This window comes from Manacus candei, unplaced genomic scaffold, assembly GCF_025592945.1.
Source record: "Manacus candei isolate 608988 ecotype Guabito, Panama unplaced genomic scaffold, ASM2559294v1 h1tg000049l, whole genome shotgun sequence".
NCBI lineage: Eukaryota > Metazoa > Chordata > Aves > Passeriformes > Pipridae > Manacus > Manacus candei.
Genome location: NW_026138097.1, coordinates 15,004,847 through 15,030,408, shown reverse-complemented (window position 1 = coordinate 15,030,408; position 25,562 = coordinate 15,004,847). Strand labels below are relative to the sequence as shown.

The 25,562-nt window shown below is 36.9% G+C and overlaps 1 protein-coding gene across 5 annotated transcripts; it reads right to left on the bottom strand.

Annotated features, from left to right (window-relative positions):
• Positions 1-273: 273 nt before the first annotated feature.
• On the bottom strand, positions 274-25,562 carry SLC35B3 (solute carrier family 35 member B3). 5 transcript variants are annotated; one of them, XM_051799223.1, is made up of 11 exons: positions 25,301-25,430; positions 20,684-20,962; positions 19,212-19,333; positions 17,179-17,333; positions 15,639-15,746; positions 13,323-13,420; positions 10,580-10,672; positions 10,076-10,187; positions 7,124-7,193; positions 1,088-6,021; positions 274-793 (listed from the first exon to the last, which is right to left on the bottom strand). In XM_051799223.1, the coding sequence occupies exons 2-10, from the start codon at positions 20,882-20,884 to the stop codon at positions 5,871-5,873; spliced, it is 1,110 nt and encodes a 369-aa protein (XP_051655183.1). In that variant the 5' UTR covers positions 20,885-20,962; positions 25,301-25,430; the 3' UTR covers positions 274-793; positions 1,088-5,870. The 5 variants fall into 5 exon arrangements, with proteins under 5 accessions (XP_051655183.1, XP_051655182.1, XP_051655184.1 ...); XM_051799222.1 differs by having other exon boundaries at positions 274-1,183; positions 4,059-6,021; XM_051799224.1 differs by having other exon boundaries at positions 274-1,183; positions 5,740-6,021.

The window sequence follows — 25,562 nt, the reverse complement described above, 5'->3', positions numbered from 1 at the left end:
GTATGTACTGTAAAGAACAGGAAGAGGAGGAAGAAAGGGGTCTTGGGACCTCTCACTCAATTTTTGGGTAGGCGTGCCAGGGAGGCACATCTTGGGGGGGGCTATTTCTCGGATCAGACCATAAATTGTGGAACCCCTTGGACACGGGGGCACATGCCTTTTCATACTCCTTGCACCAGAAGGCCTTCATTAAAGACCTGTTCTCCATCTTATCTCTACTAAACTAGCCTGTTTTTTTGCTCCCAATTTTTATGCAACATCAGAGATGCTTGGTTTATGTTTTAAATACATTTATTAACACTTTGTAAACAGGAGAAAAAGTTAAAGATACACAGAGATATTAAGATTTACGATCACAGAGTGGCTGAGGTTGGAAGGCACCTCTGGAGGCCATATGGTACAACCTCCCCTACTCAAGCAAAGCCAGTTGCCCAGGACCACGTCCAGAGTTTTTGAATATATCCAATGGTGGAGATTCCACAAGCTCTCTGGCTAACCTCTGCCAGTTGTCCTGATAGTAAGAAAGTGATTCCTGCTGTTCAGAGGAAACCTTCTGTATTTCTGTTTGTGTCCACTGCCTTCGTCCTGTCACTAGACATCGCTGAAAAGAGCCTGGCTCCATCTTCTTTGCACGCTCTCTTCAGTGTTGATACACATTGATGAGACTCCTCTGAGCTGTCTCTTCTCAAGGATGAACAGACCCAGATGCTCCAGTTCATCATCTTCTTTGCTGGACTCTTTCCTGCAGCCCCATCTCTCTCTTGTGGTGGGGAGCCCAGAACTGGACACAATACTACAGGCGTAATGAAAATTACAAGGTAAAACTTTACACTTAAAATACAAGTAAGGGAAAAAAAAACCAAGGAAGCATAAAACCGAGAAATCTAGGAAAGAAAGCATCTAAATAACCAAAAGTGTAGAGAAGCAATACATTATTATCAAACCTCAAAACCCCAGCAAACTAGCAGAATCCAGGTGTAGAAAAGTGTTAAATCAGCATTAAGTACAAGCTGAGTACTTGTGCATGAATGTTCTTTATTGCATTAGTCTTTGCTTCTCTACAAGTGAATGGTGAAAAGATACAGACCTGGCATGACACCATTATGCTCAATTCCTCATGTGATGATAGTTCCTCACAGTTTTCCAACGGCAGCTTTGACCAGCAGCAAGATGCACCAGTCACCTTAAAGTGAAGGATATTACGCTTCTTGTACAACTGCTAATCTCTCTGGCTTGCTTCCATAGCAGTGTTCACAGAATATAGAACAAATCAACAAGAACATAACAATACAAAGAAGCTTCAAATAAAATGCAGGAAATCTATTTTATGGCTGTCTTAATTTCCCTTTAAATTACGCTAGTACAGAACAAGGAACAGAAACAATTTAACATCTCTACAACTGGAGTAAAAGAAAACTGAGCTTACGTTGGTACTGCTTTGTTTAAGGTACAGAAGGGCTCTGCTGGACTTGGGGTATAGAACAATTGAGGGTGTTAACATCTACTCCTTGCTCCCTGCAGATTTACTAAGGCAACTTTGGGCAAGTTACCATTTCTACGTCAGTGAAATGGAGACAAGACTTCTCTGCCTCATAGGCAAGACTGAAATTAATCTCTATAAACTGCCTGAACAGTCAGGAGTTTTATATTAAATATTAAAATTAATATAAAGATTTTTAAGCAGGTAAAATGTAAAAGGAAAAAAAACCCCTTCCACTAACAAATTCTGAGCTATTACCTAAACCATATATAAAATCCCTCCAGAAAAAAGTATTAATCCATTTAATTACTTCCTTAACTTGTGAAGTATACTTATTATTTCCTGCCCTCCAGAGTATACATGCAATTTTATACCTCTTTTCAGAACAGTAAACAACTCAAAAAGTTTCCATGACTGAACAAGCAGTGGTCAAACATGAGACAAGGGCTTGTTTCTGCCTGGGAGCATGGGAGGCAGAAAAAAAAGAAACAATTAAGACACACCAGGTTAGTATGGAAGGCACTTATTAAAGAAAAAAATAGCACTTGCAATAATTTATTTCCTCTTCCTTTAGTTCTCAAAGGCAAGCAAGGGAGAAGAGAGATTTTCTTGGAAGATGGAATGAGGTCAAGGAGTTAACTCATACGTGTACTCATCAAGACCTTTCCAAAAATAACGGAATGTATGAAAGGAAAGATTTTTTTCATGGAGAAAAGAGGATTTAAAAGAATCATCCAGATGGCTATGACTGATATGAAACACAAAATATGGAATGTGACCAACCTGCAATAGTATGATGTAAGCCCTTAAATGCAGAAATATAAACCTGAAAAAATGCACAGTGCATCAACAGAGCACGCTAAAAACGGAGTTACCATCCAAAATTAAGAAAGATAAGTAAGGAAGTAAGGAAGACAAGTAGTTATGATGTATGCCTAAGTTTAACTTGAAATGTTTCGTAAGTTCAAAGCACAGGAGTGGTAAAACAAGACTGCAAAAACCAGTTTAATGTAGTATCAGAAAACACTGTAGGTTTGGGGTGCAGGGGTGCAGGCTCAGGGCATTAGTTCTCCCATACTTGTATTCACACATAGGTACTTGAATAATTAGTAGTTCTGGTGATACTGACATACTGAATGAAGAAATAATGAAGAAATCCACTGCACAGGCAATTACTTTGTTACTGAAGTGTGCTAAATAAATGCAAAAATGTAATGTGAAGGCAACTGCAAATGCATGCTAATTTAGGAAAACAGAGCTCCCTCAGTTTTCCAAAGGAGGCAGAAGTAGAGGGTGTCACAGAGGTAGATTGCTGACATCAGTGGAGACCTTGGTCAGACTTAAATTTTACTGTGAACTTCAATGCCATAACTAATTTTTACATTGTAGATTTTTTGTAGAGAGGAGAAAGTTGTGTAGCATAAGAATAAGAAGCAACTATTTCACATTAGATAATAAATCTTCTGGTGAGAGACCTGATTGTTTTTTTCCATGGTTTCATCATGCCTACTATAAAGAGCACAGGAGGCAATGAGTATAAAATGCAATAGTTATCATGACCAGAAAGGATTAAACAACACCTCGATATAAATGCTCTTACACAAAAACAAAAAAAGAATTTACAGTTACTTTGTGGACAAGCCCTTATTCATATTTCAAAACCAACATACGTATACAGAAGACTCAAAAACAAAATTTTGTGATAAGAACACTTGTAGTTTTGTAAGGTTCTCTTCCTTGTGTGCACTATGAAGCTTATTAAAAAAAACCCACAACCCCACAAACAGCATTTCACTGATATGGTTTTCTTAATGAAAGCATGAAACTGCACAGACCATGATGGGTGGCAAATTATGAACTAGTCTAACTTGTGTGTGCATTTTCTTTACCACACATATTGTTGATTTGCAAGTACTAGACTTACACCTAGGAAAATAAAGAGCTGACACCTAAATTTATGCTATTAACAGTAAACCTATAATATTCATTTGTGTATAAAAATAATTTTAAAGTACACCTGTAAAACAAAACATACATTTCTACAGTTAAAAAAATTAATAAAAAAATAAATCAAAACTTCCCCCAATGTGAGCTTCATTAACTCAGTCTTGTATAAAATAGAGAATAAGTTAAAAGGTGAATTATTGTGAATGCTACGCTCTCCAAAGAGAGAAAATGGAGACAAAACTGGATTATATAAACAGTTTGGAAACCTACATATGACATTTGAATTCCAGTCAGAAACTTTGTGAGTGACTTCTCATCTATTTAAATAAACCAGATGCCAAATGAATTATATTTACTATGACTTTCTGCATGTATGGTAGCTTTCACATAGTTTGTTTTCCTGAAGTTCAATAAAGTTTAGCAACAGACAGAACTGAGACTTAGATGGCAGAACTGAGACTGTAAAATTATCTTACCCTCACTGGAAAGAGTAACTTGATATAGTGAAAAGAATACAAGGGAATGTAAGAAATCATAAATATTATGGGGAAAGAAGTGTATCAATCCACTTGACTTGGTCAAATGCACTCTTACACCAAATCTGAAATTGTAACACTTTATCATACCTTACCATAAAACTTTGGTTGTAACATGAAAATGGAAGGTCATGGCAGGCAATCCTTCTCTTTCAAGGTGTATCTGTTCATCAAATTCACACCTCTCTACCTTATCCAGGACACAATCAATCATGCAGCAGCTGGGATTTTAAGAAACAAAATTGTCATATGCAATAAATTCTCCCAACTTGGCAACAGTGGGTTTGTATGGGTTGAAAGGCTTTGCTGACACACCAGAGTAGCTTGAGTGCTGGAGACAGTGCAGTTATGTTAGCACAGCTCTTCACTTATTCATTCCATGTGCTAAGATGGCTATGCTATTCTGTGTTCTATTCCATAACATACTTAATATAGCACATGCTAGCTACCAATTTAATAAGCAAAATTTAAGGCACATTTTGTGTCTGTGCTTTGATTACAAGCTCTTTGGAACAGATATTCTTCCTAAGTGTCTGAAAAACATTTTGCACATTGTGAATACTTTCATCAACTAGTAGTTTGACAGAGGGCAATCCTGTGAGATATTTCAATTCTTTGTACGTTTTTTCTGACTATATGTTTCTATTATCCAATTTACTTTTGTCTAAGTTGAAAGAACACACACCAAGATGCATCTAAGGAACACAACAAAAAGAAAAAACATGACCACATAAGAACAGTGATTTGCAAGGTGATTGGTATTTTTAAAGTGCTTTGTTAACTATATAAAATGAAAGAGATGGCAAGTGATTCAAAAGCGAGTTGAATATGAAAGTAAGAGAGATAAATGGACTTAGTATTCCTAAATTCATGATGAAAAAGACAGACTAGTAGCACACTGTCTCCTCCTGTAATTAAAGAAAGAAAATTGTAATCTGTACCCTAATCCTCTTAACTTCATCAGAAGACCACACAAACACGATACATATTCCAAACACATTAGCAGATGCTGTTACTTTTTACTCCAATATCGAAATTGAAGAATTTCAATTTGATGACACTAATTTAAAGAGAACTTCCATGTCTCTTTACACCACTACGATACAGAGGGCCATAGGCCACTAAAATTTTTGTATTTCACCACAGAATAAGCAAATAACAGTTTTTTACACCACTGTTTCAATCATGATTTTTTTCACTCTGTGTTCTCACCCTGTTCAGGCCTAAAAGCCCATTCCCACCTTACTAAAGTATGAGTGTTGACTAAACAAACTCAGTCTCAGTTTTGTTACTCAGAAGCAATAGTCAAAAAGAGTGACACTAAGATTTCCATAAAAATTTCAATTATTACAATAAATACCAAATTCTGTGATGATCTAAATAACTTAAAAAAACCCCAACATTTTTATTTAAAATGTAAAAGAGTGACAACATACCATATTCTAAACCTTCCACCTTTAAAATCACAATTTGATTGTGATTTAAATCACAATTTGGTGATCAGGTTCCATTAAAAATTAATACAGTATTACATTTAAATTACTCCACCTAGACAATTAACAAAGAACCACTAATCTCAGATCAGCCACATGGCCAATATTATTAAAATGCCCAAACTAGTCTTCTACAGTGTCCCACTTGAGTGCAGCTTCTCAGCAGTTTGCCAGGAGCTGCTGTCCTTCATTGCCTGATAAAGCCATCTGACAACGGCCTACACCATCTTTTACGACGAATTCAAGTGCTCTGAAGAAAGGACTCACAAAAGCGTGCACTTACAGCAATCTGCAAGCAGATAATATGCCTTCAGCTCCTTTGGTTTTAATAATGTTCCCTTTGGAAAGTGAATCAGTTGAAGACTGTTCCAACAAAATTGGAAGTCAAAGTCTAGACAAGGCATAAACCACTGTCTATACAGTTTGTGACAACGTCCTTGTTTTTCTCTCTTCCACAGTTTTTTTCCAAAGACCATGCACTGAAGGCAGTTTGATTTTATCCATATTCTTACTGTAAACATTAAGAAATATACCAAGAACAACAAGTAAGCCTGACCACACGTACCTAAAGGGGAGGGAGAGGAGAGGAGGGAAAAAAAGTTACCATTAGCACTTATCTGTAGCAATTACATACCTATATATGTGGATTAAATAAAGCCCCTACATTAAGGAGAGAGGAGTTGAAGAAAAAAACCCTACAAATCAGTGGGCTCTGAATATCCTTGAATCTTTATTATTACTATCCTTGCACCCTTCTTTTTTCCCGTCCTGGCTGGAGAGCTTATTAAGGAGCATTTATAGTTAAATAATAACTAAACAGTATCTATTATTTCTCACATGAATAAAATAATCCTGAGGATTTTAGTATGTTTTTCCTTCCTATGGTTATGAGAGCTACACTCTCTATTACTGACCCAAAATGTGTTCTTACTCAGTGCCTTATATCCATATTTTCCAATGTAGGCACATTTTTCTTTCAGCTCTCCATTATTTTAAGCCTCAAGACTTTTAGCTGGAGTAAATTCCATTTGGGTGTTTGGGTGTAAACTTTGTTCTTAAATCTCAAATAAAATTATATATAGAAATAAAATGGAATATTATTTTGTTTCAAACCAGAAACAATTAGGATCAAAGTAGCAACTTAGCTGCATTTTTCAATATAAGCTCTTCCCTGAAACTAAAAAAAGGGAATAAACCCAAGCTCAAAAATCTTGTCATTTAGTATCTCAAGATAATAGAAGCTTGCAGTTCTTTAAAAGGCTAGTTAAGAACTCAAATCTGAGCTTATAAAAGCAGAAACAATACCGTAATGGAGAAAATCCCTTTCTTTAGCCAAATCTTCCTCCACAGAGAAAGTACTCAAACAATTTATTAAGTATCATAAGAATTAGAAATTATGTGAGGTTTTTCTTTAAAAAAAACACAACAAAAAACGCCAACACATGGAATAGCTTGTCTTTCAGACCTTTAGAAAAATAGAAACTATTTTCTCTAGTATGATTAGTATCAACAAGCCCGTCAATATTCACAGCAAATTGCCAACAATAGTAGAAGATATGAAATGACAAGCATTAAACCCTGATTAATTATTGTTGTTATAGTTCCATGATCAAGACACGATTTCTTATAAAATATTTAATAAAGCATTTAAAACTGTAAATACTTACTGTAATGTAAATGGTTTTGCAAAGAACAAAAAAGAAAGCACAATGGTCATTGCTTTTCTTCCTGTTGTTACTGCAGAGGAAAACAAATATTTACCTCTTTAAGAATTCAGTTGCAGCAAAAGAACATAAAATAGGCTTCAGTATTAGCAGGTAACCTCATTACATAATTAAGTGTCTGGCTAAAACGATGATCACCCTTGGTGCAAACACACACTGCAAATGTGGTGCTAGAACCCTACACTGTTTGCAAACAAGGACACTGTGACAGTAGTATCACCCCAGTCACACTATCTGTAGCAAAAAAACTTCCAGAACAAAATTTGCTCTTTAATAACTTCATGCTAATCAATTCACAGCCTCTGAAAGCAACAAACAACTCTTGCAATTATCTGATGGTCTAAACTAATCTGTTAAAGCTTGGATACAACAAATCTCTTGCCATTTCCACCTCATGTTATTAGAGTTCAGCGGTGTTTTGGGCTCTGTTTTTAAGTGGAATGGGATTATCATCTCATCATTCTTTTGAAATTGCTATAAATTTACCTAACAGTGCAGGGAAATACAATTTTAGTTAGAAACCTAAGAGAACAAGGATGTTCTCTTCTGACTTCAATGACTGCATTAGGAAGTTTTCCTTAAAACCATTAAGAGATCCTCTTCTACATGTAATTTGATCACTAAAAAAAAAAATTAAAGTAGTAAGAAGAGTGAAGAACATAATCCTGTTTCCAAAATAGCAGTAACCTCTTTGGTTACTCTCAAATTAACTACAGATCCAACAATTATTTGAACAATTTCAATGCAAACTGCTATGAACAAGGATACACCAAATTGAGTGCTGGGTAGCATATACAGTTTATCAAAGAAGTTGTAGAAAATGTTTTAAAACAAAGTAGCAAGGCAGCCAGGCACACAAGTTTAGCTGCGGAGCTAAAGGGCCTGAGAAGGTGTTATTCTATAGGATAGCACAGGATTCTTACTTGAGAAAGACCCCCAGTACAGGGTGCGCCTAAAGAATATGATTTTTATTAACAGAAAATATTTTGCTTACCATGAGATACTTTTTACTGTAACGTACTGGACAGTCTTTCTTGCTTAAGCAAGATTTGTATAACATCCAAATTAGTTGTACTGCAACATACTGGCAAAAGTTGCCAATGACTACTGAGGTATATTTCATGCTGCTATGGTTAGTCCAGCAAGTTTTATTTTAACCAACTCTCCCCCACAGACAAATATTTACTTAAAAGTATGTTTTGTAGGGGAAGAAACAGACTTCACCACTGCTTCATCTGCCCCAACCTCAACTTTTTAATAATTTTAGTAATTTTTACTGATTTTCTTTACATTTTAAGAAATTTATGCACATCAAATAAAATGATTTCCTATTACATGAAAAATTAAAGGAGAATGAAAAAGAAAATTGAGTTTTAATTAGAAAACAGTTTACAGATGAATAATTTAAAAAATGGTTAAATTACTTCAGTTTTACTAATTACAATTATTTCTGTTCTTTCAAATCAGTTATTAATTAAAATATTTATGTAACCATTTCCTTCTAATTTAAGTGCCTTTTCTTCTTTTTCCCAATTAAGTCTGATAATTTCTCATTCTGCTAATAGAAATACAATTTTCATTAAACTCTTTCACCCCACTCCCCCCATGAAGGGGGAGAGCGGATGGGGGGAGGTGGGAGGGACAGTAATGAATGTGGTGTTCATTGTGGCACAATAAACATTTTCACATTGCTACAGGCAAGATAGAAAGGGCTCAAATGTTAGAATTGTCAAGGTCAGGCATAGGAAAACCTGGGAGAGGTTTGCTATTCCATGGCATTTTTAACATTTTTTAGTACAGTGAGACCATTTTTTTTAAGAGCTATTTTAATACATGGACCAACCCTCTCATCTGGGTCAATTTCCAGTCAGGAGACCTACTGAACATTGTTAAAAACAAATGCAAAACAGACATGCTGCAGAGGAAATAAGTGACAGGAAATCAGAGCATGCAATCCTCAGGTCAGAAAACAATGCTTTTAACTCCACTACTGTGAGCGTATTAGAGCATCACCCGAAAGAAACCAGGGGTTTCTTTTAGTGGTACAAGTAAGAAAGGAAAGTAGTTACATGGCATCTTGCTACACCTTCCACCCACCTGGCTCTTGTGATTAATGTTTGTAGTTTCATGCACTTAGAAACAATGTCACTGCCTACTATGTTTTTCTGGAACATCCTTACTTTTCCTTCCAGGTTTCAAATGATACATGTCTTTGCTATATTTTCCCACGAAGGCAGGCTGAAAGAGTTGGGGTTGTTGAGCCTGGAGAAGGCTCTGGGAAGACCTTATAGCAGCCTTCCAGTACCTAAGGGGGGGCCTGCAGGAGAGCTGGAGAAGGACTTTTTACAAGGCCATGTAGTGACAGGACAAGGAGGAATGGCTTTAAACAGAAAGAGAGTAGGTTTAGACTAGATATTAGGAAGAAATTCTTTACTGCCATGGTGGCGAGACACAGAGTGCCCACAGAAACTGTGTCTGCCTCATCCCTGAAAGTGTTAAAGGCCAGGCTGGATGGGCCTTTTGAGCAAACTGGTCTAGTGGAAGATATGGCAGGGGTTTTGGACCTAGATGTCCTTTGAAGTTCCTTCCAGCATAAGCCATTCCGTGATTCTATTTCAATGTTTTGGTTTAGAACAGTGTTTTTTGTTTCTGCACTAAAACATAGTGTGGGCTAAATGCACAAGTCCACTTAACAGGTTCTTCAAGGTTGAGACTGTGGCACAAAAAGAACCAGGGAGCTCTCAAACACATTCCACTAGTGCTACAGAAATCAGCCAGCACAAAGAACAGAAAAAAAGCCAGAGCAAGAACAATTCTCAAAAGCTCTGTCCTAAATAATAGAATAGGATTACTTTGTTTTTATACAAAAGCAGAAAAGATATCATTTGTTCGTACCTGTTACAGCAAGAAGGGCACCAAAGATTTTAATCAAAGCTAGAACAAAGGATATGCCAAAATACCCAGTCAGGGAGAAAAGGAATGCATAACCGTAAGTCTGAACTAGATGCTGCAACAATAAAAAAAGCTGGTTAGGAAAATGTAAAACAAACCCTGAGGTATTGCAAAATGACATAAAAGTACAGACTTTAATCAACTGCTTGAGCAATAATAAGCTGTTTAACAATGCATTCATGCAAAAATCCTTATTTAATTTTAGTTAAATAATGGAAAAATAATAATGAAATTATAAGCTCATAAGTCTAGTCCTGTGATTTTGTTGCTTTTTAAAAATTTCCCCTATCTTATACATCAAAGACTGGAAAAACTTCCTTAATATATGAATTATAAAAGTTAACCAGTTTACACGATGAAAATAGGACATTAGAGAGAGAAGTGGTGGGATTTTCTAAACCATACAGAAGGAGGTTTTCATAGAGAAAAAGAAATCTTTACACCTACCTTTGAGCAAAACGTTACTGCAGGGCTTAATCCACTAGTGCATGTTAATCCAAATAAAATATACACAAAACCTATTGAATAGGAATACAAAACCTAGAATAGTGTAAGAGAAAATAATTACCAGGTGATACTATACAAAAGGATAAAATTAAATGTTTTCAAATGCTTGGCCCTGCTAATATGCTCAGCTTCTCAGAGCTGAATTTGCAGCCTTTGAAGATATTTTAACTAGGATTTCTATAATAGTTGATGTACAGTGAAAAGTCAATAATAAGTGTTAGACACATTCTTCCTACCCACAACAACATAAAAGAAGTTTGGAAAGCTAGTCAGCTAATAATATCCTGAGGTCAGCGTCAACAGCGGTAAATCCTTCAAGTTCAGGATTTCACAGCCTAAATAAAACTTCACACAACTATTTAGTTTAATAGTCTGAATAACACGTTAAACTTATTTCATTTTCCACTACTTTTTCAGCACAGTAAAGATCTGTATTACCTTAAAAGTGCAAAGGGTAGCACAGAATCACTGTGAACTGCCAGAAGTGTCACATTAGTTTCAGCTGTGTCACTTCCATTCGCATGCACAGCACATATGTGTCATGGCTATAGGGCATAAGATTTTCAAATATGACCAGCTCCGGCCCAGTTCAGCACTCAGAATACTTAGCAAACAGGTAGGCTCTTTACTTTGTCTGCATCCTTATTTAATTCATAGTTTCATAGACCAACAGAAGAATCTTCACCCTATCCTTTCCCACACTGAGTCAACAGAATTAGAAGCTGGAATCCATCCACACATCATCCCATGAAGCAGGAGGCAGTCAGCTGTTTGTGCGACATTTAGTAGCCTTTTCTCATGAAAAAGGGAGACAGTAAACAGAACTGTTCTACACAGTACTGCCTAGAGCATGCTGATTATGCTTTCAAAACTCCTTGTCAACAACAGGCCTACTTCTTTTGACATAGGTTTCATCAATTGTTTTCTTGTTAGAGTAATCTCAACTATTTGGAAAAATAAATCTATTAACAATTGTTAGCATTGCCATGAGATAACAGAATGCTTATCACTGCTTTACAATAAAGGAGGATGAATACATGTCTAAAAGAGCAGATCTGCTTTTATTTGACACTGTTCATATACACAGAAGTCAGTCCCTAGTTCTTCACTTGCCTCTGCATCCAGCTTTTCTCCCAAACTGCCATTAGACCTCCCTTTTCACAACCAGGAATGAACACCACATTGCTATTTCCTTGTTAGACAGTGTGATGTAAGACAAACAAGACAAAAGTCAGGTATAATCTTCAAGAGCAGCAGTTACTATTCCAGCAACAAGATATCTTTTCTCTTTTCATAATTGCTTAAATCCAGGGCAATTTCCAAATCTGACAATGAAACAGAGATGCTGTGGATGACAGGTTCCTTTACTATTTGATTTTATTTACAGATCACTGTCCATTAAATATAATCTGTGATTCAGATGCAATTTTTACCCTCAGTCTCAAGTAAATAACTTCTAAAATTCTGCTTGTACTTCTGCATTGAATTCTCTAAACAAAATCCTGGAGTGTAACTCTAAGCCTCAAACAAATAAAACTTTTATATCCTTAATCATTACACTCATCCTCTATTAGTAGTATGAGTATACAATACGAGGACCAACATCTGTCAGACTGATGCAGAATAAAAGCAAAGTCCTGGAGATAACTGGAGTTTCATAGGTAAGGCAGCAACAACTGTCAGATGACTGCTGGGAAGATGTAAAGTAGGCAAGAAAAGTTACAGATTGTACTTTAGTTTGGATTTTGGAGATGACAGCTATAGAAAGCTGCACTGGGTCATGTAAGTATTCTTCCACTTTTCAGACACTTGTAGCTCAAATGTCTTGAGCCATCCTAAATCACTTTCAGCCCTAAACGAAGATTCCTTTTATCTTTTTCTCCATTTTTCAAGCTACATTCATAATGAGAAACTAGATCTTCTAGTTAAACGTCAAATAATGTGCCAAATATGGAAAATAAATTCCAGTAACTTTATACTTGTGGCATATTCAAATCATGCCTGTTATAATAAAAGAGTTACTTGTATTTACTCAACTTCACAGAAAAATATGCCAAATTCAAACATAAGTTTTGTCTAAAAAGAAAAATAACCTTAGATCCCATGAACAGATAATCCATATTCCAAGTAAGTATATAAAAAATGCTGAGCAAGACTTTTGCAAAATTATGTATTTCACTGAATCAGGAGCACACATATCCATCCATTCTGAAAGTCAGAGTTTTACAGATTTCAAAAGATTCAAAAAAGGCTGCCTCTCAAGTGCTAGCACACTCTAGAACTGGAAGTCTAGTAAGTGAGAAAAGCAATGTGTTCCATATAACACAACTATACCAGAAGGACAGTATATATTTTTCAGAGATTAAGCACATGATCATAGAGAAAACACTCCGTTGATTTCAGGCCTGCAGGGTAGACAAAGGAATTGTTGCCAGAAATGAGTGTTTCTGTAGCTGCAAGATACATTTCTGCGCACGGAAAGCAGCAGCCTTGAAAGGCTGAAAAACAAAACAAAAAAACCAGCAAAAGTCCCCAAAGAAACAAGCAGAAAACCCAAGAATAGCACACCAAGAGCTTTTTCTTTCATAAGCAAGAGAAAAGCATATTAAGTTTCATATTTTGTCATTGTAGGCCTTGTCTATGATAGATCATGTTCTTTAAAAATTGCAAATCTGGTATTTACCATTTCTGAATTAGAACCATTGTGCAACTTCATAGCTTTTTCCTGTACATTTCCTATAACTGCATCTGCGCAGAGGGCAAGGGATATTAGGACCACACCTAATATAAGAAAACAAACAAAGAAACAAAAACCTGTTCAGAATATTTATCAGCAGAGTAGCAGCAAAAACCACTCTGTACTTATCCTGAAAAAAAATATCTCAAGAATAGAAAAATAATAATAACTCCCTTCTATAACATATTCTAAATGCCAGAAAAAATATTTCATTACACCAGTACAAAGCAGTGCCCACCTCCACTCCCTCCACTAGTTAACTCCTGAGCAGTGTGTGTCTCTAAGCTTCATGGGAACATCTGGCCACTGCTATAAAGAAGCCAGCTGTAGTTTTTATAGTAATAATAGTGAAAGAGTGTCAATTGCATTTAGTTAGGTATCTTTAATGAAGATAAATAACCAGAAAACATACTCTTTTTCAGTAGTTAATCCCATATTATTTTTTTCCTGACAAAGGCAAATAGAAACTTTATATGTAATGGTAAAACAAATACAAGGGGATTCATAGTGGAAATCTCTAATTACTGAAACATTCATTTAAATAAAACACTCTTCGGCAACAAACCCCATGGTTTTAGGTTACCATATATGCTCACAACAAAGTCACTACACAGTCAATAATGTAATCAGCTTTCCAATAACAAAAATAACCCTTTATCCATGTCAGTCATAATTCATTGCCCAACCTCCAAACTCTGATTCTTTCATGACTGTTGTATTTAATGATCCACACACGTTGAAATACCACTTTTTCTAAGTATACATTACAGAAGATATTAATAATCAAAATCATATTTACTGTCTGCCCTAGTCTTGGTTCCTTAAAAGATCATGTCAGGCAAGAATCAGGAGTGGAAGACTAGAAACAAGCAGTGTTGTATTTTCTTAATATGATGTTCTTACAATCAGAGGTCTCAAAATAGGCATTCAGATGAAGTACAAGCTCCCAATAGAGAAAAAAAAATAAAAATCCCAGTTCCTAGGATTTTCAGAATTGTAAGATTTAACATTTTTAAGACACATGAAGTTTAAGGTGGCATTTCCTTGGCAAACATCTGAATATATGAGAACTTCTAAAACCAGCATTTCTGTTTTGGGAACCATTTCCTTTCCATGCTACAATCTCTCTGTCTCCTCATCATTGAAAGTTATCAGACCTTGGAAAAGGTGTGACTCAATGGAAAACCCATGATAACATGAACAACATTGTTTATGCTAAAGATACAGATATCTCATCTGCATGGATTCAGCTCTGGTCCAAAGACACGGTAAGACTCCAGCTCAGCAACAGCCTAGCTGCAGGTCACTTCTGTAAAGTGACAGAGCATGTCTCATCTCTGTTCTCCATCATGCTTGTTCCAGCAGTGCTTAAGGGCCCAGGCACACCACTGGATAAATGCATGGGTTCAGGACTGGACTGAGATGAAAAGGTTACCTGGAATCTGAAGTGTAAGTGTGCACAGGGAGGAGAAATGTGGGGACAAGACAAATGTTAATCTTATGTCCTTACACAGTCTGGAGTGTAAGGAGAACTGTTCCATTCATTGTGGTAGTGCTGCACCTGCTGAGCAGCAGCAGCAGCAAAACCACAAACGAGACCAGCAATGTTATACTGTATGTAAAGCACGAGTAAAAGTAATTGGAAAACCTGGTCCTATATCAATTCTGAAAGAAACCCACATGGAAACAGTTCTAAAATAAATCACTGGAATGAACTCAGGAATTGCCATTTGAGAAAGAAATTCAACTAAGGTTTTAAATCCAAGCAGGTTAAAATCTTCCCTTTGCTTCTTTTAGACAGCATAAAAAACTCAGAATGTGGGCACTCCACCAAAAAACTACAGCAAAATTGAGTGAGATCACCAATTAATATAAAGTAAATGTTTCTGAAATGGAAAAAGACTTAGAAGTTTAACTAGAAAAGACAACTAATCATTTGAAGTTTTAAAATAGTCCAGCTGAATTTTATCATACTCATTTTAACATATTTACTGGGGTAATTATTTCTTGAGAACATGCATGAAACATTTCAAACAAAAGGGTGGGATTTCCAGAAATTTCAGGAACCTAAAAACTTAACGCTTGGAAAAAAGGTCTCTTCTGTTACAGACAGGAGTTCTGCTAGTGCAAAGTTACAATGAAACTAGCAATTTCTGTACAATACCCAAAGGCACTCCAACAAGAACTCAAACTTCCATGGAATGATTATTGTAGGAAAAAAACAAGCACTTTCCTAAACTCTAAAATATAATATATCTTTACCTGTCAAGTTGAAGTTTGGTGCAACTGTGCTGTCAGCTAAAGTAAACCATATTAATCCAAGACTCATACATAGGGCAGCAGACACATCTACAATGTTATAACGTTTTCCTACAAAAGTAACACAAACAGCATGAATGGACTGTTAGCACTCTCAGAATTTCACGTTTATCCTGTAACAGACTAGAAGGCAAAGGAAGCACTGTTCCAACTCTTTCACTTAAACAGAGGACTTAATGCTCTGGTCTTTCTTGAATGGAATTAGTTTCTTCTACAACAGCAGTTCCTAACATGGAGGAGGATCCTAACAGGTAGTATCCAATGCTTTTGGTCAGTTTTGGTTTGACTCCTAAAGCATGTCCTCCCCAACAAAGCATTCTCTTAGCAACTTCAGGAAAGCTTAGATGTTTTCGTCATACTTTCCCCTCATGCAAGACATTTCAGCTGTCTTTTCTGGTATTTCTAGAACCCTACACTGTCTTTTAGTTTGGGAAAGACAAGATGTGGAGGGAGATGGCAAAAGAGAGTAAGGAAATAAAAGGCAGGAGTTAGTATATCTTGTTTGAAATATTATATTCCTTTCCCAGAAGCTGTAGTTTCAGTATGAGCTTCCAAGGGAACTTTTTTGATCTGATTTCTTTTTTCATAATAAAATTAAAAAAATAAAATCAAAGCTTCTGAGAATACAATACTACTACAACACAATATAAAGTTTCAAAAAGCTTTAAGGGAATACCAGTCATGTTGCATTAAAATGATACAAAATTCTTCCTAATAAAATGTAAATACTGTGTGTGCATGTGCATATGTAAAGTTGCAACCTTCTCTGAAAATTCAGCTTTGCAACCAGAAGGCCAAAATTAACTACAGAAACAGAAATACACTGTTCTAGATATTGTTCCATAATACTTGCCCATGTGGAACTTTACTCACTGAATTTTTGTGCACTGAACAAACAAACTTTTATAATTTATTTGTCTTCTAAATCCAGAAATACTGAAGTATATTTATATAACTATAACCTTCATCTGTTTTTCTTCAGATCTCTTTTTCTCTTCTTGGAATATGAACTATGACTTTAGGACTAGTCAAAGACATACAAAACCAGGTGTATTTCTGATAAACATTCAATCAAAATTTAGGAATTTTTATTAGGAATTTAGGGATTAAGATTTACAAACAAGAAGAGTAAGGGATTTCTTCACAAATCATGGTTGGATTTTTTTTCCATTTCAGGTTCTCCATTTCAGTATTGAAGCTATTTCATATGTGACATGATTTGGTTTATAAAACAAACTTAAATTTCTTAAAAATTAAGAAAGCTTGTGTAAAAATGAAGTTTTGTAAGTGACCTGTAGAACGGTTTTCCCCCACATTTTCTGTTCATCCAATTATATTTTCTGAGAAGATGCTTCAGAAATTCTCATTTTTCCCCCATAGAAAAAATAGTACCAGTGGAATTTAACAAAGTACAGGTTTCCATATATAATCGCCTCCCAAAGAAACAATAAAAATTTCACCTAAAAGCAAGACTAACACTTACCTTGTATAAAAACCCCGCCTATCATAACTGGAATGAGCTTACAGCACTTGAAGATGACTTGAGTAGGGTAATTCAGATATCCTAAAGAGGTATTTGACAAACCCATAGTTCCCACTGTCAAAAACGCTATTATCATGTAGGTTTTGCCAGGAATTCTACAAAATATAAACATACGAATCTTGGTATTGCAGACTCATCTAGAGATTTAGCTTGGAAAATTTAGATAAAGAAATATGTTTGTAATACAGCTTCAACATCTTTCTCACTGAATTTCAATCCGTAACAGAAATTTTAAAACGTACATAAATGTCTGATTTCATATTTCATTTCTTACAGTTACTGTGAATAAACAGCAATCAAATACAAAACAATAAAAACCTCATGGCTCATGAAGTATTCAAGCAGTAATTCTTTAACCTCCTTTGGAGAAGGTATATTGTTTACACATGAATCAAGACAAAGGCTTCAGGTTATTTGTCAAGGGAAACACAGAAGATTGGTAAACCAAGATATCCTGAATCTTAGTCCTTTCAGGTCACTGTGCCAGTTTCTTTGGTGACGTTTGCACATGAACCTTGACACTTTTAAAAGGACGAAAGTTGAAAAAAGTACCACTGTTTTACGAAACTCAGCAAAACTAAGAGAGCAGTGATTCAGCTACTGTGAACAGAGGGGCTCGTTGAACATTTTCAGATATTTTGTTCACAATTTTATGAAATTATCACCTGACAACAGATGATCCAACAGGAATTTTTAGCAATCGCTGTGCTCACTTCGTGATATTTTACAGTTATTGATGTACATATGTTCAGCTTTTTCTTATGCATACTCAGAGCCACATTAAGCAACATAAGGAGCTGTATTGCTGTAATCCTGTCTTATCCATAACTCCTTATGTGATGCAGACATACTCTGAGGCATGCAAGAAAAATTTAAAATTTAACAGATTTCTGCATGTCTATAAGAAGATGGCTAGGTGCTAGCAAATAAAATGTACAATATATTTAAGATCTATATTTCCAACACAACTTACGTAAAGGGTCATACTCTGAAGCATTATCAATTATTTGATAATAAAAACCCCAAATACTAGTAACAGAACACCCAAAAGGGAACTGTGCAGTATTATCTGATGTATCTCAAGAAGTCAGATAACCTGAAATATAAGCTGTCAGTGTTTAAAATAAAAGGAATAGTTTATCGAAGTTATGTTGTTTGGATACAATGGAATTCTATAACCTAAAATCAGTTTTTGCAAAATAATCCAAGGTTGACTATGGGTAAGGAAAACTAGTTATGCTCAACTAGGATACAAGGCAATCTTAAAATTCATGTACGCCATGACAGCCTCTGTTCAACTCTCCAGAGGGCCTCAATATACAGTTTGCAGAGGCTGTAGCTGGATAGGGAGCCACAGAATGGCCATACTGATGCAGAACAAACTATTCCATTCCCATAGGATTCAAATCAACAGAAACTTCCTTGGTCAACTGCAGTGAAAACACAGAAGAATTTTGTGGCAGGGTGCTACGAGTGCTATCTGAAATGAAAGCCACAAAACTTCAGCATATCCTTTGAAGCAAACCTACCCAGCCACATGGTAAACAGACAGTGGAGCTCTGACACTCTCCAAGATGCACAGCATGCTGGAGGAACCTTTTGGTGAGGAGGTGCCAATATTTGAGGAAAACATATTCAATGACAGATGGCTTCAAGTGCACTGACTCTATTCTACGTGTGATGATCCCGAGCAACACATACGTGAGTCAGTCTCTATCAGCTGCCTTAAGGATACAACATGTTCTTTAAGTGGGACAAAATGACAGTAGAGTCAACAAAGCTGCTTACAGGTCTGAAATCTAAGTGGGTGCTTACAAAACATTTTCTAACATTATCCAGCAAATTCACTTTTATGGAACTGCTACCAATGCCTCACACTACTCACATTCAAACAACAGAAGCTAAATTTAGTATAAATGTAAAATGATTCTAACTTGATGGACAATGGGTAAAATGCTTGGAAAAACACATACCTTCTCCTTTTGTCCTGAATCAACTGCAATTCTATTAGTCCAAAAATGGAATAAAATCCAAATTGCACTAAAGTGAGGTACCAACCAAAAGGTTTAAAACCTTCCACTGAAAATATCAATTCCTATAAAAACAAAAACCCACCAAGGTCATGTACATACACCAAAATATTGACTTGACAAATAATCAACAGATCTTTTTCCTTCACATACATGCAAATCTAGCCTTTGCAGCTGCTCAAATTCACCTGCCACATGTAACTTGCAAGTAGTGGAAAAGACAATTTAAGTTTCCAAAATTCATGAAGATAATTTACTGCTGGTGTAAATACACTGAAATTAATGGATCAATTCATCAGGGGATTACATCTGATCCATTAATATTTATATAAAATTATAGATGGCTTCCTGTCTGCTTTTCTCGTTTTTTTTTCCCAGTTCATTTACATCAGTAGAAGACTTTGTTTTTATCTGTTTTTATTCAGAATTTATAAATATCTTGTGATAAGTTAAACTTTCTCTAACAAACATACTTACTGATGTAATTTTCAGCTCCTAGGAATGCACACCTAATATTTTGAGTGCCTATATCAAATAGCACTTGTGAGTTTATAAATTTGCAGGCTATAGGAACATTTTAAAGCAGAGCAATCTGTTATGGAAAAATACACACACTGCATAAAGATTTTTGTAGATGTGTCAGCTATAGAAACAAAAGGCTACCTAATATTTTCCTTTCTGAGATTCTGCTTTCAATTACTGATAACGTTGTCTAACTCTCTTAAAGAAACTTTACATTAAAAAAATAAGCTTTGTATATATTTTTATATATATTTTATATATATTATATTTTTATGTATTATATATTTTTATGTATTATATATTTAAATATTTATATTTAGCTGCTTTTGAAAAGTGCATTGGAAAGAGGGTGATTTTTAATTATCAGCTTCTAAAATCACTGCTTTATGGAGAATGCTCGATGAACTCAATAATTAAAAAAAAGGAACAGAAATGTAGCTGTTCAAGATAAAGGAGAAAAGGTTAACAGAAAAATAAATGTTTAACTAAAATTGCATAAACATTATGCTTCTACTAAAGAAACTACCACAGTATATTTCAGCTCTGTCCTGAGAGCAGAGAGAAAAATAAGAGAACTATAACTCTACAGAACTCATGGAACTTTGAGAGCTCTAAAGGTTTCAACATCAATGAAGACTTAGGTCTATCTTGCACATGGGAGTAAAAGATCAAGTTAAGAAAGTCCAAGTGATCTAAACCTTTTAGGCACATGAATTATAACGGAAACTCACATTATATAGTTACTTGATGCTCTTGAATACTGAAAGCTTGACTTTGCAATAATATCTACTTTAAACATCTATACATATTAAAATACATACTATATTATGATGGTATTGAAAAAAAATAGGGGTAGGAGGAATTGGCCTAAGACATGAGTACATAGAATTTACCTGTAAATATCCATAGATTAGATAAAACATAAAAACTCCAGAAACACAGATGAAAAATTGAGTAGGTTTGCTAAATTTGCTGAGATTCATGCCAAGAACGACAACATCATCTACTGATTTGATATGAGGAGACATAGTTTGAGATTTGGAAGGTACACTGATGGAAATGTATTTTCTTGATGAAGTAAATTTCAGATCCATGGTTCCTGGCTCTCTGCATTCGGTGCTATTGTTATCCTCTTTCTGCTTTTCTCTTTCTGTGTGTCTTCTGCCTGAAAGCTGAAAGAAATGCTAAAGTCAGATAAGACATAACATACAGCCCTTCAACAACAGTAAATGAATGTGACATTTATAGAGTAAATATAAAGGTTTCAGAGTTTTGCTGGATTGTTTCTATTCATAAATTTTATTTATCTTTTCTGAAGTCCAAAGTTAACATCAGTTACTTTGTTAACACCAAAGTTAACACCAGAGGCCAACAACACTTTAAGGGTAAGTAGTATTCCTGCACTCTACAGAGCAAACAAACCAATGACTCAACTCCAAAACATCAGCAACAGAAAACCAACTTCAGTTTCACAGTAGCTTTAAGTAGTCCTTTTATGCCAGTACTCACAGGAGTGACTGCGTGGCAGAGAAGTGTTCCCCATGATGAACTCACAATGAAAGAACTGTTTTGAAGCACTGTGGTTCTGTCTACTATGCTTCATTTTCACAGCAAAACATACCAGACTAGACCATTACATGGCAAGCCTTGCTAAAAACGACAGATTTGAGCCTATGACTAATTAAAAGTGTTGAAGTGGAAGAAGTTACCCCCCCCATTCTCATATTTATTCACTGTTTCTCACAACTTTTGTAGAAAAGAACGTGGAGATGAAAACAAGCAGACTGAAAAGCCAGTCTCAGAAATGCAACTTTTTATTTGATGAGGTCTGTGGTATGGCAATCCCTTTAATATTTATCACATACAGCTCTTGCCATATGTGACAGAAAACAAAACTGGATGACTGAATCCCATACAAGGAATTTCGACTGAGATGCAAATAATTCTGTTCTCCAGATCAGCAGACAGTATGATGTTTGAGGCTTTTTTTCCTTTTGACCCTCAAGATAAACACAGTGATCAGCCAATTGTCCCAAGACTTTTAAGTGTTGGTCAGCATCTACCTCAGTGAGCAGTCAGTAATTAAACTCTGTTTGTCTCAACTATTAAGTGGTTTGTTTTCCCCAGCTCAAGAATAATTCTCATGACACATGTATAAACAACGCTTTTCCCATTGTTTTTAAACAGAAATTGTGCTAGCATATTATCACAAGATCATGCAATAAATGTAGTCTGAAGGAATGTTGGCAATTTATTATACAATATATTATACAGGAAATTACAATCTTAGCTGAAAAATTAAGGATTAGTATAAAATCTGCAATGTGCTTATGTTTCCTTTTTTTTCTACAACCTACTATCAGGCTGGAACAAGACTCCTACTAGAGTTCTGAAAGAATAGCTTGGGGAGTATAACAGGGGTTTAGGAACCACAATAATTATTTGTGCTTAAATTCATAGCTCTTCAGTGGAAGACCAAAAGTGAGAAGTAGAAAGTTTACCCTTGTGGATTGTTAGCTTATACTAAAATGAGGTGGCCGTAAAAAAAAAAAAAAAAAAGGAAAAAGTTTAAGTAGGTTATTTTTAGTAAAAACAGAAAAGTACCAATGTCAGGCAATGTGGCATGAATGAGCCTTCATGTATAATATCACAGAGTTCTGATCACCCTCAAAGACAGATTGAAAGAACAACTGAAAAAAAAGGTTATCAGGATGGAGGAGCAGATTGCCTGTCTTAGGAACTGAAATAAGATGAAAGTGTTACTTGTCTAGCCTAGTAAAACCCTGATGACAAGAAAACAGACTTTCTTTCAATAAAATTATCAACGGATTACCACGAAGAAGAAAAAAATAATTCTAATTTTAAGGACAGAAGAATGAGAGCAAATGGGCATACAGATCATGAACAAACCCAAAACCACCTTTCCATTTCTAGACTATCTGCATTCTAGAGCAGCCTAAAAATGAAAGAAGGAACAACTGAACTGTTTGTTAAGGTGAAGCTTAAGAAAGCAATTATATATAGCTGTTGAGACTGGGCATGATGACTGAGCAGCCCTTTTTAATCTCATGTTTATGGTATCCCACCACTATGGAAAGTAGAGTAAAGGTGCCTGTAGAAGATACTTGGTGATCCTACTTGATAGCTAAACCTAGGACATGAAATACTACTCTCCCCAAACAATTGCAGGCAAAGTTAGAACTTCCAAGTTCAAGCCCAAAGAGCAATTTTCCATCAAGGAAACTAACACAGTTAAAAACCTATCCACTGTTGGCACCTCAGCTCAACTTTTATTTTTGTTGATGCCTGTTCAGATCTTTTCTGTCCAGTGTACACTTCCTCTTGATAGTCACACTTTCTCAGCAGGAACAAGAGCTGCAGAAGTAATATGAGCCTCATTTTTCACCTAAATTAAAACTGAGTATGACATATGCCCAGGACGAGACACAGCCATGTACTGTCATGGGTGCTTCATGAATCCAAAAACTGAGTGAATTGTGTAATGCATATTTTTATACCTACATTTTTCACTCTGGCTACTAATCTAAATATTATTTGTCTTACCTGAGTTACCATCAGAAGTAGAAGGAAGAAGAAACAACAAGTGTATTTATGTATTGTGTCTGGCTGAGATGGAGACAATTTTTTTCAGAACAGCTTGCATGGTGCTGTGTTTCAGACCTGTCACCAAAATGATGCTGATAACACAGTAATGTTCTGGCAAGCAGGAGAGGGGGTACAACCAGACATATGACCTGAACTAACCAGAGATATTGCAGGCTATAAATCCTCATGCCTGGCAATGAAAAGCAAGAGGAGAGGGTTCAGGGAGGTTAGCCACCTTTTGCTCAGGAACCGAATGGGTATTGATCTACCTGTGGAAGAAGTGATTGCCTTTACATCACCTGTTTTGTTTTGCATCTCTTTTTCCATTTTTTTCTCCACTTCTTAAACAATTTTTCTCTCAACCCATAAATTTTTTTTTTACTCTTCCTTTCCTCTTCCCCCATCCCTCTGAGGTCAGTGGGGAAAGTGAGCAAGTGGCTGTGTAGTGCTTAGCTGCCTACTGGAATTAAACCACACAATTAACACAATCTTTTCAATTTTCAACTATTTATATTCAACATATTTCCTCAGGAATGCCATCAGATTTTACAATCTGTTCATTTAATTTCTTGCAGATGACTGAGTCTATTATCAAAGTAGTAAGAAACAATACTGATTGCTCTAGTCACGCCCATGGCCATCCATAAAACAATGATACATAGTAATTGTTTTTCTCTACACCCTTCAAAAAACATTTCAAGGAACATTATTTAACAGCTGAAAAAACTCTAAATGTATGTATCCATTTGCAACACCCTCCACCAAGTAGTTTCATTATCAACAGTGACAGAACTCTTCTGAAGTTCACCGTGACTTCTCAAACTGTTACTATTCTAAGTATGAAAAATGTTATTCATCCTCCTCTTGCTAAAATCCCTCAAGCAACTAATTCACCTCTTGAACGAAGCTGCAGTAAAAATCTGTTGTATGAAGAGTCAAGTGGCTTAAGAGTTGTCCTGATGTGCGTAAAATACAAATTCCCTCTTTTGTTTTTTCCTCCTGTGTCTAAAAATGTAAATAACACATTCTTTAAATCAATGACTTTGTTTCTCGCCCTCTAAAAAAACTCCCCTGCAGAGCAATATTTGCAACCTTGCACACAGAATAGTAATTATTAAGCAAAAAAGAAACAAGTGACTAGACAGGAAAGGTTTCTCTGGCCTCCAAAAAGTTAACTTTTACCAAACATGGAAAAGACATTATGGAGGGCCTGGGGCTTTTTTTTTTCCACCTTGAAGAACATCGATTGAAACCATAATTTTGGCAGAACCTAGCATCTCAGTACACTCAGAAAAACTGCCCGCCCGGGCCACGCAAGGCAAGTTCCACGTTGGCCCTGGCCACGATCCATTTCCTCTGGAAACACTACCAGAAATGCTTGGTGGCAGGACAGCACCTGGCACCGCAAGAGGGATGCTCCGGGTAACAGGGACGGAAACGCACATCTGTGAGGAAACGTGAAGGGATACTTTGCTCCACGGTATCCGCCTCCTGCCCCGGAGGCAGAAGAGGGAAGGGAGACAAGGTCCACGACGATCCCTGAACCTTCCTCCCTCCGCCCACTGAGCTGCCGGGGGCAGTCCCACGCCGGGTGCAGCCCTGCCCGAGCATCTGCTAGCTGTCCCGGACAGGGCTGCCACGGAGGCTCTCCAGCCGCCACAGGCCGCCCTCCCCTCAGGAAAGGAACCATCCCGCTGCCCGCAGACGCCGCCGCCTCGGACCGGCCAAATCCCTCCTGTCGGCCACAGCCTCCAGCTCCTGCCCCCACTCCCGGCGCCCCTCACCGTCGCGCCCATGGCCCCCTGATGCCAGGTGACGCTTCCCAGGAAGCGACCCCACCTCCTTCCCGCTAGCCCCTCGTCCCTGAGGGAGGCAGGGAGGGAGGAGCGGTCCCGCCCCCGTACCTGTCCGACAGGCGAGGAGAGGCAGGGCGGCCCCGGCCAGCCGCCCCCCGCCGCTGCCAGCCCGTGCCGCCCTCCCTCCCGCCGGGATCGCTCCCTGCTCCAGCCCCGCGCGCCGCCGGAAGTGGCCACGGGAATGCGCCAGGGGCCGGCGCGAGAGGCGAGCGCATCGAGACAACGCCGCTCGCTCGCTCGGCGTTCTGCTACCCGGCCTGGGGCGGGAGGCGGTGGCGCCCCCCCCCCCCCCCGCCCGCGCGTGGGGAGG

Excerpts from the sequence above, each read along its gene's own strand:
- SLC35B3 (XM_051799226.1), bottom strand. The coding sequence starts at position 20,884 with ATGGATCTGAAATTTACTTCATCAAGAAAATACATTTCCATCAGTGTA. Across the intron at positions 19,334-20,683 it reads TAATCTATGGATATTTACAG|GAATTGATATTTTCAGTGGA; the intron begins GTAAATTCTATG and ends TTGTTTTTATAG. Across the intron at positions 7,194-10,075 it reads TGCCCTTCTTGCTGTAACAG|TAACAACAGGAAGAAAAGCA; the intron begins GTACGAACAAAT and ends TTTCCTCTGCAG.